The sequence below is a fragment of the Girardinichthys multiradiatus genome, chromosome X, assembly GCF_021462225.1.
Source record: "Girardinichthys multiradiatus isolate DD_20200921_A chromosome X, DD_fGirMul_XY1, whole genome shotgun sequence".
NCBI classification, from domain to species: domain Eukaryota; kingdom Metazoa; phylum Chordata; class Actinopteri; order Cyprinodontiformes; family Goodeidae; genus Girardinichthys; species Girardinichthys multiradiatus.
The window spans coordinates 13,487,001-13,503,841 of record NC_061817.1 but is presented as its reverse complement, the minus strand read 5'-3'; the positions used below and the strand labels follow the sequence as shown (position 1 = coordinate 13,503,841).

General features: G+C 41.2%; 1 protein-coding gene across 5 annotated transcripts in view; it reads left to right on the top strand.

Annotated features, from left to right (window-relative positions):
* Positions 1 to 16,841, top strand: part of LOC124863579 (RNA binding protein fox-1 homolog 2-like) — a 69,804-nt gene that overhangs the window by 2,864 nt on the left and 50,099 nt on the right. For 4 of the 5 annotated variants that reach the window (XM_047358025.1, XM_047358022.1, XM_047358021.1 and 1 more), the window contains exon 2: positions 12,827 to 12,877. The exons of the other annotated variant lie outside the window; for it this stretch is intronic. In XM_047358025.1, the coding sequence (XP_047213981.1) occupies positions 12,827 to 12,877 (51 nt within the window). The remainder of the gene's footprint in view (positions 1 to 12,826; positions 12,878 to 16,841) is intronic. 5 annotated transcript variants of the gene reach the window in all.

The window sequence follows — 16,841 nt, the reverse complement described above, 5'->3', positions numbered from 1 at the left end:
TTACCTCTATTACTAAACATGAAGCATCTTTTTTAAATCACGTTTCTATTATAATCTTTAGAATAAAAAAAAAATTGGAACCTGTTAAAATGGAATTGGCCGGCCGGACGGCAAAGAAAACTGGTATCTGCTGGGAACGGGAACCTGTGCGTCTCCAGTAACATGATATGCATGCTGCCTGTGGGATATATTGACTGGGGCTGGGGAGGGCAAATTAAAGGAAAAATGACTGAATAAACATCTTGAAGGAATGATGAACAGATGCATAGATGATATGCAATGGACATAATGATCTGTATATGGATAATGTTTCAGAGATGGATTAAAGTCTGAAGTGCAGGGGGGGATGGATCCATGTGGTTGAAATGCTCCAAATATGGAGAGGAAAAGCGACTCGAAGGGATGTGTTTGGGAGTGAGTAGATATTGGAGAGGCCAAATAAAGGCTGGGAGAAAGTGAGCCGAAAGAAAACCAGAGCCATTAGCTCACATCCATCAGGGATCGTGGTAAGAGGATGAGGGGAAAGTGAGGGATGACAGGAACGCCGTCGGTTGAGGGAGAGATAAGCAGTGGGGATCTGAATAAAAATGAGAGGCACTTTACGGAGGATAAACAAAAAATGGAAAATGACATTGAGGGAGTTATGCTGGCGATTCAGGCATGAACTCTCAGTCAGGGTGGAGGAGATGAGTTCTGAGTGCGTGATGGGCTACAGGAGCCAAATGCCCCCAAACAATTACTGCAGGATTCCCACTGAGGCATCCAGGAGACTGCTGACCTTCCAGGCTGCCTGTAAATCAGCACTGTAATAATAAATGAGAATGCAGCCTCGTCCCTTTTGTTGCTCTTGCTTTCCTCCCCTAGCTTTGCAGCTTCCCCCACCCCCCTGCATGTCCTCTGATTTGTCCCTCTTGCCCCCCCCAGGCGTATTTGCAGAGTGCTAATTGACTCCCTGCTCTCAGTGTGCCAATGAGGTGGAGCCCCCCACCCCCGCACTTTCTCTTAGCTGTCCCATCCCCCCCCCCCTGCAATTTTTTGATTATCTACCCCCTATGATGGCTATATTGATGTTTACCCTTGAGGCAGTGCTGTGGTCCACGCGGATGCAGCAGGAGTACAGTTTACTAACTCTCCCTCTCTGCTTATGTTGCTCCCTCTGATTCGGAGAGCCGATTTGTCCTATCGTTGGCAGTAAAGAGGCTTTGTGTCGCGCTAACGTGATCAAAGCTTATTTAGGCGTGGGCATTAACCAGACTGATCGCTGTGACGGGGCAGTACAAGGAAAGGGGCTGTGGGTAGGAATGGATGACATAGTAGAACAGATTACAGATAAATGTTAGGTACCATACATTAAAGGTTGCTCAGCACACCTTGGATTCGTGTTTGCTTCGAATGCAAAATGTAACTTAATACTTTAGGTTCTTAATTCTGAAATGAAAAAAATGATTTTAAGTAACTTTTAAAACCACCAAAATATAAAAAGCCTTAAAGATAGAGCTGCACAATATCAGATAGTAGTCGTCTTCATAGTATCAGTTAGAGCAAAACTTGCAACCATTAAGGACTCCTTGAATGCTCCTTAAACTCTGCATGCCAATGATATATTTGGCCAATTGGGTGCTGATTTTGTGCCCATCAATATGAGAAGCACACGTATTTTTGCTGATCCTTTGTGATTGCAATATCCCACACACTGATGTTTTGATAACAACTGCAGTTTTAAATATTGTGCAGTTGGAGTTTTTACACTACTATAATAATCTTTGTTCCACCATAAAACCGTATTCATTAGTTTCACTGGATTTTTAAGAAAAATGTCCAAAGCATGCATAAAGAGTCTTGAAATATTATCCAACACTCCAGGGTTAGAAATGTAATTTGTAATTATTGTACTGGATGTCCTTTAAAGCTGTTAAGGATGCCTGCTCTGCCATCCTGGTGTCAGGTCAACATGTGCTTAATGACAATTGTTAAGAAATATTCAAAGAAAGGAACTGAAAGATGAAAGGAAAGTTGCATAAAAATGTTGCTTTTTTTTTTTTTTTTGGGAAAATGGAACAAAATTTGATCTTGACATCTGTTGTCTAATCCACCGTCTAGAAACAAAAAGCATCAGTGTTACATCCATGTGGTGTGCACTGCTTATCCACATCTACTACAAACTGGAGGTCGATTTAGCAGATTATAATACACTGATGACTTACTGTCTCAGTCTTTTGTAGGCACAATAATAGATCTAAAATTTCCCGTTTGAGACACTTTTTCTTCCTTTTTTAATTAACATTAAAACTCACAACATTTTAAAGGGTTTTCTACCTTTTCTATTTCCATTCATTTTGTTTTAAATAGTTCAAATGTAATCTGCAGATTTCTAGTAAATCTTTTATCTTAACTTTTTCCCTGAAAATGTGGAGCCGTGCTAATTTTGTGTTAATGTGGGCTGCTTTGATTAGCAGGAGGTCAAATATAATCCTATGTGGTTTGACTTGAGGCTCCCCGCTGCCGTTTAATGATTGCCGTTAAACTTTGAGCCAGAGCACAGTGAAGTAACCCTTGACTTTCGAACCGGCTATGATAAGCTAAAAATTCCCCAGACTAAGTTGCTCAACTCCTATTCTCACTCTCTCTCTCTGTCTCTCTCTCTGTTCAGCTTACTTTGCCGTGCTTTGTTTACATAAGTGCAGCAATTGTATTGCCAAAGTGTGGAGGAAGAATTAGATAAAAAAAAGAGGGAGGAGAATGGCAGAGTTTGTACGATTACAAGAATAGATCAGAATCTCTTCATTCTCTCCTATAAAACGACACTCGGGTATGCTCCTTAGCATGCCACTTGCATGTTCCACCACCCTTTATGGTCATCGTGACACTGCTTCTCCCTCCCCACATGTCTCCTCCCCAAGGCTGCCCCCAAACTGTCACATGTGCTCCCATCTCCACCCACCCACACAGCCAAATGTCAATTTGGTGTTACCCTTACATGGGGTCATCTGTGATGCACTGCCACTGTATTGTCTTTGCAGCCTGAATGTCACGAATGATGCATATTCAGTCATGCAATTACACCTTTTATCGGAGGAATATATGAGTAGTACATGGAATGCAATCGCACTTCTTCTGGGAGTAGCTTTAAATGATACTGAAATGGAAGCTCCAACACACCCCAAAATGTTCGATATATGCCAGTATGCGAGCCTCATGTGATTCCTGAATTAGTGCTGTTTTTTGATCATTTGTTTTTGAAAATAACTATTGAGTTGACATTTTTACTGGGCATCCAGTTAAAATGGACATCTCACATTTACCCTTACCTTAACCCTGACGTTCCCAGAAGGCTGCAAACATTTCCAGATACGTTATGCTCCATAACAGAGGTTGAAAAGATTAAAAGGATGAGAGAGTAACCCCGCTGCAAAATGTTCAGCCATCCTGTTAGCAGTTGTAAGTCTTGCTCTCTCACACAGCTTGTGAGAGAGCAAGCAAACGAGACAAATGGTGATACAAAGAGGGCACTGAGGAGAGGTGTGAGGTCAATAATGTGTTGTACGTGGGAAACTGTTTGACAAACCAGAGAGGGCTAATCATTGACTGCTCGACTAATCTGACAACTCATTCCTACAAATACTGCAGAAAATCTACTTTTATTTACTGTGTACCAAAATCCATATTTCAGTCTTTGTCTGTCCATAAACTGACAGACACAATGTGGTCTTATGCAGTTTTATAATGCCAATTATAAGTCAAAAGAAATTAGCAACACTGGAAATGAACATGACATTTTACTCATTGTATAATAAAAAAGTAACCATTGAAATTGCCAGAATATTTGCATCAAATATCGCAATCCATCTATTCAACTAATTTCAAGATAAAACCAATCAATCGTTAAAATAAAAGTGGACAGGGACCAATACAAACAAACAGTCTGCTTCCACAGGAACCTGTTTGCAGACATGTTCAAAGATCTGTTATTAGCAGGCCACACAGGCAGCAGAGAAGTAAACAGTCATCAATAAGTCCATCCTGCAAGTGCCCTAAAGCTACATCCTGTTGTTTAGTCATGGGTCTAGGACTCCCACTCTCTTAGAAAATGCATCAACTAAAACTTCAAAGAAAGAGACTTGAGAGGCTGTGACCGTCTCATTTTGCTCATGCATTTGGTTTTTCAAGGCCTGACAGAGACATAAAAATAATCCATCAAAGCTTGAGAAAACTAGTTTGTTTATACATTATTCTTCCTCTTTATGCCTTTAGGTATGTGTCAATAAACTGTACCCCATGATCTTATTGCTTTACTTTAAACAACAGGAGAGCTGCAACTAACGACTGTTTTGCTAATCGATTAGTATGTGGATTATTTTTTCGATTAATCAATTAATTGGAAGCAAAAAGTGCTTAATAGGAGATTTTTTTTTTTACAGAACTTGAACTAGGTGATGCTAAAACTATGCCACTTGAGGAGCTCTGGATAGAGACAAAGAAGGGTTTTCATCTTAAATGCAAAGTGTATATATTTTTTGTACACTTTTGGCCTAATTCTCTGAGTGCGTACATTCACCAAATGGCACGCTTTAGAGTCTATACTCTAGTCAAGGATTATTCGATTACTAAATTAGTTGAATGTTATTTAAAAAATTGATTAATTACGATTAATCAGATTGTTTCAGCCCTAAACAGAAGCAATAATTATTCCTCCTGCTGCTACAATAATACAATACCTACATTTTTAATATTAGACCATATTCAACATTAACGTATTGTTTATCAGCAGCCATCTTTTAGCCAGCTGACTGGCAATGCACTATGATTTGTGAGGTGGGAAAGTGCTCCCTTACTCTATATGTTCCTTAAAGGTAGGACAAACTCCGCCACTTTCTCTCCTTTCGTGTCACCAAGACTTTAAACCATAGCCAGGATATGACTGAAAATTGTTAAATCTTTCTGAAAGTCCCAGGTAAACCCAGGTATCCCTGGATATCGGTAACTGGCCCGGGCCTATTAGCAGCCTGCAATGGTATATATAACATTGAGAGCGTCTCTATGGATGGATCAACTATAAGCGTTCTTTAAATGCACCAGGTTTCCTTTTGCTGGAGAGAAAAAATGCACCAATTTCTCCTTTATAATCTGGCTTTCCTTTTGGGAAAGATGGCACAACAGTCTTTCTCTAGTTGTTCTACATCTCTCTCCTACAATAACTGCAGTGAGGGTCGTCACCTTCTGGTCAGATTGATTTATATGTAGTATTTTTCTCTGCAGTTGTTACTTAGTTACTTTATAGGGTTTTGATGTTTCTGATGATATGGAGCCAGGGGCAGCTGAGGGTCTTGCAGAAATCTGTGGTGAATAATTGACATCTAAACAGTATGTTCTTGTTGGAATCTATATCTCAGATATAGCTTAGAATCGATATATAGCTTAGTTGGAGAGTATAACATATACGATTTTGAAGGAAAAAAAACAGCAGAAAGTATGAATCTCCCTTCCAATGCATTTCTTGCAATCTGAGTTCTCCTGTTCTAATTTGTAACATCCGGTTTCCAGGATTTGACTCAAACATCAACATTATTGCAAAAGCACAATTTCTACAGCCATTTTGAGTCGCATTCAGATGATGGGAATAAGATCGCGTAAACTCAAGTTTACCTCGAAGAAGACTGTGTTGAAGGCTGTGAATGTTTTTGATCTAGCTTGATGTAATATCAAAGATATCTCCAGAGATGACAGTTTTGAAGAGCTTCTCATTTTCTTTTCATTCATCCCCACTGCAGATGTTCTTCTGCAAAGCAAGCTCCTGGTATCTGAGTCCCTGACTAAACCCAACTCCCAATACCTACTATATAAAATTTCGCTCTATGTCAGATGCTCCCCCAGCATCTGACATAGTTTACATATCCGTATTTTAGGTGGTAGACATTAGTTTGCCCTAACAAATCTGGCATTTACCTTAACAATCAAAATGTTTTTTAGTACAACAGAGAAAAAGAGAGACTGTATTGACTGTTGTAGCTTTCCCTCTGCCCAGACAGTTGTCGTGTTAGGCAAAGCTATGCAGAGTCATTCAGTTTTAGGCTGTTTAAAGCAAACTTTTTTTGTGCGTTTTATCAGTGCAGGTTTAAATTGTATTACAATGAATCATTTTCAAAACAAAGCGTGAACTTGCTAGCCATAGCCTGGTCATTGAGGAAACAGCTCCCTGGGAGAACAGCAGGAGCAGGGTGTGAATTTATTGAAGACTGTAGCTGTAGTCAGATAAATATTTAAAAACAGCCGACAAGGCTCTGCACATTTTCAGGTGACACGAATCTTATTATAGCTTTCCAACCAAGTTAACCAGTGTTGGAGCTGCTTATTCAGGCTGTCCGGCATGAATACGGGTTCGTATATACAGGGGTTGGACAATGAAACTGAAACACATGGTTTTAGACCACAATAATTTATTAGTATGGTGTAGGGCCTCCTTTTGCGGCCAATACAGCGTCAATTCATCTTGGGAATGACATATACAAGTCCTGCACAGTGGTCAGAGGGATTTTAAGCCATTCTTCTTGCAGGATAGTGGCCAGGTCACTACATGATACTGGTGGAGGAAAACGTTTCCTGACTCGCTCCTCCAAAACATCCCAAAGTGGCTCAATAATATTTAGATCTGGTGACTGTGCAGGCCATGGGAGATGTTCAACTTCACTTTCATGTTCATCAAACCAATCTTTCACCAGTCTTGCTGTGTGTATTGGTGAATTGTCATCCTGATACACGGCACCGCCTTCAGGATGCAATGTTTGAACCATTGGATGCACATGGTCCTCAAGAATGGTTCGGTAGTCCTTGGCAGTGACGCGCTCATCTAGTACAAGTATTGGGCCAAGGGAATGCCATGATATGGCAGCCCAAACCATCACTGATCCACCCCCATGCTTCACTCTGGGCATGCAACAGTCTGGGTGGTACGCTTCTTTGGGGCTTCTCCACACCGTAACTCTCCCGGATGTGGGGAAAATAGTAAAGGTGGACTCATCAGAGAACAATACATGTTTCACATTGTCCACAGCCCAAGATTTGCGCTCCTTGCACCATTGAAACCGACGTTTGGCATTGGCATGAGTGACCAAAGGTTTGGCTATAGGAGCCTGGCCGTGTATATTGACCATGTGGAGCTCCTGATGGACAGTTCTGGTGGAAACAGGAGAGTTGAGGTGCACATTTAATTCTGCCGTGATTTGGACAGCCATGGTTTTATGTTTTTTGGATACAATCCGGGTTAGCACCCAAACATCCCTTTCAGACAGCTTCCTCTTGCGTCCACAGTTAATCCTGTTGGATGTGGTTCATCCTTCTTGGTGGTATGCTGACATTACCCTGGATACCGTGGCTCTTGATACATCACAAAGACTTGTTGTCTTGGTCACAGATGTGCCTGCAAGACGTGCACCAACAATTTGTCCTCTTTTGAACTCTGGTATGTCACCCGTAATGTTGTATGCATTTCAATATTTTGAGCAAAACTGTGCTCTTACCCTGATAATTGAACCTTCACACTCTGCTCTTACTGGTGCAATGTGCAATCAATGAAGACTGGCTACCAGGCTGGTCCAATTTAGCCATGAAACCTCCCACACTAAAATGACAGGTGTTTCAGATTAATTGTCCAACCCCTGTATATCTATATATATAAGGTATCTGGTGCCTTCAAGAAAAAAACAACACAACAATAGTCCAAAACATATTTCTTTAGGTGAGTTATGCGGAACACATTCCTACTAATAATGTGGATCACGTAGTACTGATGAAATGTGGTCTGTTACTTTACTTAATTTTAAGGCATTCCCAAGCATATATAGTTCTTTACTTAACATGCTGTTGCACTCAGATTGGTGTCTGTTATCCAAATCTATAGCGTATGCTGTCGCTACAGCCTAAATTATTTGATACACAAGTTTTTTTGCTACTGTCTCTAAGCATTTCTCCCCATTTGCTGTACCTGGTAGTTGCGACCCCTTCATCTGACTTCATGTCATCATGACCAGCGTTGAAATGTACTGCTGCTAAAGGGTTTACCTTGAAGGGTGAAAACTCCATTATTCTTTAAATTCTTTATCATTTTAGTTCAGTGTAGGCATGCTTTAGCTTGGCCTCAAATAAAAACCTGCGGGTCTTTTGTGTAACTATCTGTATGTGGCAGCAGGTGGGGTTTCCTTAGATCCGACGGTGTTCTTAACACCATGAAAGCAGCCTCAGGCAGAGTCTTTCTCCGCAGGCTGTTCTGTTAGGTGCCTCCGGATGCCTGCAGCAGCCTGGCTAATTACCCCCTCCTTCTCCCCCACCTCTCTCTCACCATCTGTTGACCTCATGTCATTCTGGCTTCCTTCACCAGCGCTGCGACACCCCCACCCACCCTACTCTTCGCAGTTTGCTCCAGCTACTCCCAACTTTTTCCTTCTGTTCGTCCTAAAATAGCAGGCGGGAGATAAAGAAAATAAATAAGCCAGGCGCCCTTTTTCAGGTTTGCCCTCGCTTTAAGAGACGAGGACAGAGAGACGGAGGCTGTGTTTATAAGCGAGTGACTGGTTGTCTGTGCTTTTTTTGATTTCTGCCAGCACACTCTGAAACCAACGGCTTCGAAGCCTCCTTCCTGCTCACCAAGCTGCATAGACTGGAACTTAATGGAAACTTGGGTGGCGGGAGGGGAGCGCTGCAATTTCTTTTCTTCATTTGTTTAAAGCAGTACAGCAGAAATGGGCGTGCGTCTTTTCCCAAAGACATGCCTGCCCTCATTTAATAAACTTCAAAAACGTACGTGTGTGAATAAAGAGGCAAGGATCAAGTTCAGACCCCTACTGCCTTCCCCGCTTTCTTAAGAAAATACAAATCACATGACATTTTTTACTTGTGACCCATTGTTTTCATTTCGCCCATGTTTTTTGTAATATTTTACTCCCCTTTCTTTACTTTGGCCATCTTTTTACCCACATTCCTTTTCTTTCTTTCTCATCTTTCCTTCCCCCATCGCCTTCCTTCTTCTGCCAACAGATTGATTCCAGATGTTGCTAAACTCCCCCTTCTCTCCCTCCTTGTGTTTTTCTTCCCTCCATAAACTCCTCCTCTTGGCTCTTTTCTTTTTACTGTAAGACCCACAGAGACTCTACAATTTGATGGTCTAGGATAATTTTGGCTTTCATTTTTGTGGTGCACCAAGGTTTTCTCTCATTTCTCATCACTAGTGCATCAAATGAACACTCACATTGACTGTGAGGAACACACATTCAGAGCCCTTAAGTTAACAGTAAATAACAAATAGGGAATGAATACAGAAGAAATGCTGGAAAGTGATGCTCCAGATGTTCGGAGTATCTTTGCACTCCATAAAACGTGACCCAGGCTTTGAAGAGCCGAGATTCTAGGCCCCCCACTTACGGCCTTCACATCACCGACAATCCCCCTCGGTTCAGTATGAGCCTGTCTGTTCTCCTGTAAATGCAGCGCTCTGAGGAGAGAGTTCCCCCTGGGGACGAGGCACGAGGGGGAAATTGGTTCCAGATGAAACAGGAAGTGGAGGGAAAAGACAAAGAGAGAGCTGTTTCAAGAGGAGAAGATGGAGGTTGGGCCCCAATTCCCGTTACTCTGACATCTGAGTATACTGCTCATATTCCAAAATGATTTTCCTCTGTCAATTTATTTAAGTTTGGCTCATTTAAAAAAAAAAAAAAAGACATCTTGTTTCTGTTTTTATGTGGCTCCCGGCTCGCACACCCGGTCTTCAATGGATCATGCATTAGAATTGGGAGTACCCTTCAAAAGTATTCGCACCACTTGAGATTTTTAAAATATTTTGTCAAAATTCAATGTGTTTATTTGTGATTTTATGGTAGACAAACAGGGTAGTCTAAATTTGTGAGTTGTAGAGAAAACAAGACATAGACATCTGAAAAGTGTGGCTTGCATGTATATTCAGCTCCCTTTCCTCTAATGCTTGTAAATAAAATTAAATGCAGCCAGTTGCGTTCAGAAGCCACCTAACTAGTAGATAGAAAACCATTTTATGTGATATAAATCCCACTGTTCTGTGAAAGTCTCAAAGTTTTTTTTGTTTTTTGAGAACATCAGGGAACAAACATCATGAACACCAAGGAACACAGCAGAAGGATCAGGGAAAAGTTGTGGAGGAGTTTAAAGCAGGGTTAGGTTATGAAATATTATCCACTTCTCTGAATTAAAACCATGTAATACTTTCTTTCACTTCACAATTACACACTACCTTGTGTTGGACTGTCGCATAAAATCCCAGAGAAATCAGAGGAAGTTTGTTTGTAACAAGACGATGTAGAAAAGCAGTATGGATTCCTCCACAGGGCTCTGTACATCTGTGTTTGATGTTGGCCTCTCTCTCTCCCAGCCCCAGTTTTACAGAGAGCTCTTCTGAATTAATAGCCTTTTCTCTGTCTGTTTATATAAACTTTGTGTCAGCACAGCCCTCCGTCTCATACACTTGGCCTTGATTGGCTGGCTGAAAGCAATTAGGAAGCGATTCCTGCAGCGGGCAGCTTGAGGTCGGTGCTAGGAGGTTAAATCTGTTGACAGTCCTCAGAGACGATATTGGCCTTTTTTTTGTTAGTTCGTCCCGCAGCTCATGGATTTCGACTGTTCCCTGATAAAATGTACCTAAAGCTAGAGCATATAGTTATTCACAGACACACACATATTTCTTTCTGTTGCCCCTCCAGACCTTCCTCGTAGCCCTCCTCCTCCTCCTCCCTCTTGCTCCGTAAGACTCACGCCTCAGCTTTTTTTCGAGTGCAGAAACATGAATCTCACCAGGCGGTCATGTTTTCTCTGCGAGGTATACCAGCAGGCCCGACCATGCTAGAGTCATCACTCCCTCCCTCCCTCTTGCTCTCTCTTACTGCTGTCAAAATATCATCGTTTAGTTAACTAAAGCCCCAACACCACCTATCCGACCACTCACTCACCCATCACCTACTGTGGCGCTGAGGCAGACGATGGCTCCTCTTGCCGGGTCAGAAATGGCACAGAGCAGGACAATAAAAGGGGAGAAGAGGGGCGAGAGAGACAGAAATAATCTAATTAAAAGTAATTGTAGAGCAATTAACCACAACAGTGGTTTTCAGAGGAGAGTCGTTGAGGAAACCGGTACTGCTGGTTGCTTTTGATTGGTTGGTTCAGCTGGACGTCAGACCAGAGACTTTTGACTTAATTTACTTAATCCTTTTGCTTCAGAGGGAGTCTCTTTTAGTCTTTCAAGCATTTTGACTTACAGAGCCTGTTAGAGGTTTACATACACTAAGCATGGGTGTGAATGGTAATTAACATTAATTTTGGACTTTTAAAGAAACGTTTGAAATGTTTTCATTTTAGAGTGGAATAATTGTACAACAATCAACTTTGATATTTAATTTAAAAAAACTAAATACGCTACTTTAAATTTATTGTTTATTGTGTCTAATCCATTTAGTGGACAAGAAATATTTACAGGCTCCAGTAATATTTGGACATGTGTCCTTTAGCAAGTTGCAGAGGAACCACACACTTTCTATAGCCCTCATCAAGCTCCTGACGTGGTTCCGGCTGGAAAATCTGACCGGTTGTCAGATTTGGTAGAATTCATTTAAATTCGTTGGTTTCCTGACACAGACCATGCTTTTAAACATAGTCCATATAATTTCAACACGGTTGAGCTCAGGACCATTCCAGAAGCTTGATGTTAGCCTGTTTTACCCACTCCAAAACCAGATCTAGTGTGTGTTTGGGTGTTCCAACAGGACAATGATCCCAAACAGTCTCCCTCGGATTCAATGGCGCTGTTTAAAATGATCAAGAACAACCAAGGTTCAAGCCCGCTGTTAACTGGGAGATGCTGGAACACCAGTGTAACTTTTCACTTTGAAGGTAGTTGACAACCAAGAAAGGACGCCCACCCCTTCATCACTTTAAAACTGTCGCCCACATGGACAAGCCAGATACCTGACAAACTTTTATCACATGAAACAAAGATTGAGCTCTTTGAATCTTCCAGCATGGTGGTGGCAGCATCATGGTGAGGGTCTGTTTCACTGCCAGTGGGACTGAATGATGGAAGAATATCACCTCTAAATCTTTTCAACTTCCCCTCAACAATTAGATATTTGAAACCTGGGTACATTTGAGTGTACCAACAGGACAATAATCCCAAACATAAAACAAATTTTGGAATGAATAAAACAGACCAACATTTAGCTTCTTGAACGCTTCGACTCTGCTGAATTTTTGGGCTTTAAAGCACTTTCTGTATCAGAATTGGTCGCCCTCGTTTAAAAAGGTCAAATATTAAGGAAGAGTTATACCTGAACCTTGTTGATGACTCCGAAAGGGTGTTTGATAAAGGGGCAACATGCAGGTAAATCTATATTTTTGAAGGGTTTTTTATAATTATGACCCTATGTAACTTAGAGAAAATACACTCATCTAAGTCTTGTTTTCAGAAATCCCTGAAGTTGTTTGCTGTATAATAATTACACCATAGAAAAAGATAAAATGCATCTTTGTTAGCCTAAATTAATGATGTTCATGCCTATAATGTTCAACGTTTCACCATCACCCTGAGACAGTAATATTTGGAATTTTCCCTTTTAGATTTTAGAAATGAAGTATTGTATGTCATGTAGAGGAATAATTCAGCCTTGAAAGATTCTTCTTTGCTGGTCAGCCTGAATATATTTTGCTTTTGTTTTTACCTGAGCACATTTCAAGTTTTGCTCCATCATGCTGCATCCACTCATTTGCAGAAGCCTAGCAACTTAACGCTGCTTTCATCCCTCCTGTTGTCTCTTTTCAGAACAATGAGCCTTTAAACCCCGGTTTCCATGGATACGCACCTCACAGTCAGGTAAGAGATTATTATTTGCTTGCAGATCTCTGCAACACTAAACTTAGAGAATCCGTGACTCACGTAAACGATGCTGGTTTCATCATCTAGCTGGTTTTGAAAGCTGGAAATGGGCAGAACAGACATCATGTGTTGGATGCAGAAGGTTCCTCTAAAAGTGTATGTGTGGAGGCCATTCTTGGTTGGACATAGATGAAATCATTAACTGCATTTTGTATTTCCTCAGGTTACCCTCATCAGATATTTAGAGTATTTTAAAGTTTTTTAAGATCTGAAACTTTTAAGCTTTTAAGTTCAGTTTAATTTTAGATACTAAATCATTGTTTTCAGAAACCCTCCTAATTCTTCGTCAGCGTTGTTGGAGATCTGCCTTATTGCCTTGACAGTTGTGATGTTTTGGAGCTCATATGTGTTGTCTCCTGAGAAGCACTGAATGGAAGCAGAGCTGCTTGTGACAAAGCTTCCCTTTCAAACACTCGATCCTCGGAAAGTGGGGTGAAATTATCCTATCACCCGCTTCGAGCCGAGCTCTGCGCGTTCCGCACGCGGGGGCCTTTTCACACGGCTGTTCCCATCCTTTCACTCTTCAGCTCCTCTCATCCTTTCCTCATTTTCTCTGTTTCTCTCCACACATATTGCTCTCAGTAATCACGGCCTTATGTGTGCAGAGGAGAGGAAGAGGAGGAGTATTTTGTTATCTGCCTTCCAGCAGCAGAACACAGAACGGCTCAAACCGTGTCAGGACTTGTGTGTGTGTGTATTAGAGGGGTGTGTTCAGTTATTCTAATATGCTGGAATACGTGAATCTTTGTCCTGGTGTCTGTGTGTGTGTGTCTCCAGTCTGTGTTTGGGATGTGCAGCTCTCTGGGAGTGCCACAGGGGGGGGTTATTGGTCTGTGTGCCTTTGCACCCCCCTGCCTCCTCCTTCTCCACACAAGATGGAAGATTCTCCTAAACCTGAGCTCTTTCTTGTATATTCTGCTCTTCTTCTCTTACCTCGCCTTTTTTTTAGAAATACAGTTCTAAAATGTGATTGAACACGAGGTTTAGAAAATAATGTTATTTAGATTGCTTGTTCACGTCCCTGCTGACTTACAGTTCAGTTATTTTTGGTTGGATGCTCACTTAACACAAGAAGATGGGGAGATTAAAGACAAAAAAACAAGAAGAGGATGAGACGATGCTGGAAGAGACGCATGTGATTTCTCTAGGATAGTTTGGCTGCAGGGCGCAAAGTCTCACAGACATGCAGTACCTTGCAGATGTGTTCATACTCCTTGAAGCTTTTCATATTTTGTCTCCTTACAACCAATAACTGGGATTTATATGTGAGAAATCAGCACAAAGTTGTGCATAACTAAAGTAGAAGGAAAGTGATATGTGGTTTAAGGATTTGTTTTATAATTACAAATCTTAAATAAAAACCCTTTACTCTGATTCTCAGAGTAAATAAAATAAAGTGCAACCAATGGTCCTAACACATCATCGCCTTGGTGAAACACGATGGTGGCAGCATCATGCGGTGGGAATGCTTTTTTTTTAATAGTTGAAGCAAAATGCAGAGCAATCCTGGGATGAAAAGTAAGTAGAAACCGGAAAGGATTTGCTACTGGGGCTCTTGACTTGCCTACAAAAATGTTTGAAAACCATGACTCGTTTTCCTACCACTTCACAATTAAACACTAATTTATGTTTGTCTGCCGCATTAAAATGTCATTGAAGCATATTTAGGTAATTTGCTAAAATGTGGAAACAGACACATCACTGGAGCTCTGTCTGCATGCAAATCAAATACCTGGTCACACACACTAACCAACCTGCAACATATTTAAACTCCATCACTCATCTTTCACATTCAGAACCAAAACACAGTCCTGGATTTGCTTTATAAATGATTTAGGAAGTAATTGCTGCTAATATATTCTGCCCTTGAGCACACTGCCTGCCAGTTATCATGCAAATGGAGTTAGCCGAGCCTAGCTTTGGGAGATTGGTTCAGTTTCATGGCGGCAGTACATTTGTCTTCGTAGAGCTCCTGTCCTATAATATTTATGCATGTTTAAACTGCCTGTAGGTCTGCCTGTGTCACTATGAGTGTGTTAAATGGTGACAAGCCTCTCTGGGTCCCTGCTGCTGCCTCTGTGGGTGTGTGTTGTGCATTCATTCACCTGGCTCATTGTAGTGTTTTATAGATTGAAGTCATTTTATCTCACATGCAGTACTTCTAAAAATGAATTAGTTTTTTACCTCAGAATGGTCATGCTTGGGTTCCTGGTCATAGGTACTGTAATGTTAACAAATATTTTCCCCCTTGGAGAATTGTCCTATTTTTGTTTTTATTTCTCACACTTAAGTTATTCCTTAAACCTAATAACTAGTTGTGTCGCCAATCAAGTGTTTGCAATAACTGGCAATGAGGCTCTTATATGAATGTGGAGGAATTTTGGCCCACTTATCTTTGCTGAATTATTTTAATTCCTCCACAAAGGAAGCTTTTCAGGCATTAACAACCTGTTCAAGGTCATGTCACAGCATCTCGGTCTGGACTTTGACTAGGCCATCTCAAACTTTTTTTTTAATCCATTCAGAGGTTTACTTGCTGGTGTGCTTTTGATCAATGTCCTGATCCATAGCCCAAGTGTGCTTGAGCTTAAGGTCACAAACTGATGATCAGAAAGTTTTGTCGGGTAGAGAGCAGAATTCATGGTTCCATCAGTTAAGACAAGCTATCCAAGTTCTTCAACAGGAAAGCAAACCAGACCATTACGCTACCAACACCATGCTTGACTGTCAGTTTCCTTTTTTTCTGAAATTCGGTCAGCTTTACACTAGATCAGTGACCCTAACTGAGGCCTTTGGTGTGTTAGGTATTGGCCTGGGTTCTTGTGTGACATCCTAGAAGAGTCATTGATGTGCTCCTGGAATAAGTTTGGTAGGCCTGCCATTACTAGGAAGGTTCACCACTGTTCCATGTTTTCTCCATTTGTGGATAAGGGCTCAGAGTGCTTCACTGGGGTCTTAAAGCCCTAGAGGTAACTTTGTCACCCATTCCAGACAATACTTGCTACAAGTTTTGAAACTTAGTATTTTTGTGTTTGTATTTGTTCTTTTATCAGTGTACAGCACTTTGGTCAACGGTGTTGTTTTTAGAGTGCTGTACAAATAAAGTTGTATTGCATAGTTGTTCGGTATAAGTTTCAGTGACATTGTTTCTCATGAGTCTTGGATTGTTTTAGATCGGGGCATGATGTGGTGCTTTTTGAGATCTTTATGTTGTCAGTCAGGTACTATTAAGGTACTATTAAGGTTTTTTTTTATGATATTACAAGCCTTCTCTACATAGGGCCAGATTGGTACAGATAGCTTTCTGTAAACTGCATTTTGTATTTACCTTGGTTGTCTAATAATACAATTGGTTTGACAATCCGAACCACTGTGGCAAGAAAACAAAGACTGAAGAAAGCTGTACAGGGGAACTACTTTTTAAGAGAACTGCAGATGTATTTAATGAATGTGTTCTTTGCTTTGATTAGCTGGTGACTCTCAGATAGATGTAGCCTTGGTTGGTCAGCCAAGGTACACCAGCCTGATTCCAATTAAAGCACATCTGTGTGTACATTGCATGCATGTGTTTATTGCTGTGTCCAGCTTGTTGACTTAATCCTGGGATCATCCCCCATTCATCCTCTCGTCCTTCTCACTTACAGCCCTAATCCTGTCATCCATCAGCCTTTTTTTCAACCAGCTCTTTATCCATTTATCTCCCTATCCTGTTATCTCTTGCTCACATCCACTGCACCCAGACTGTAGTCAAGCTAGCCTTTTTTACCCCCTCTACCCTTCCAGCTCCACTTATCTTTCCCTTCCCTCTCATCCCTTCATCTCTCTGGACCCAGTTTCTAGCCAGACTCAGCAGATGTCTGAATGCTTGGCATCAGGGCTTTTTTTCCCCCACAGAGTTCAG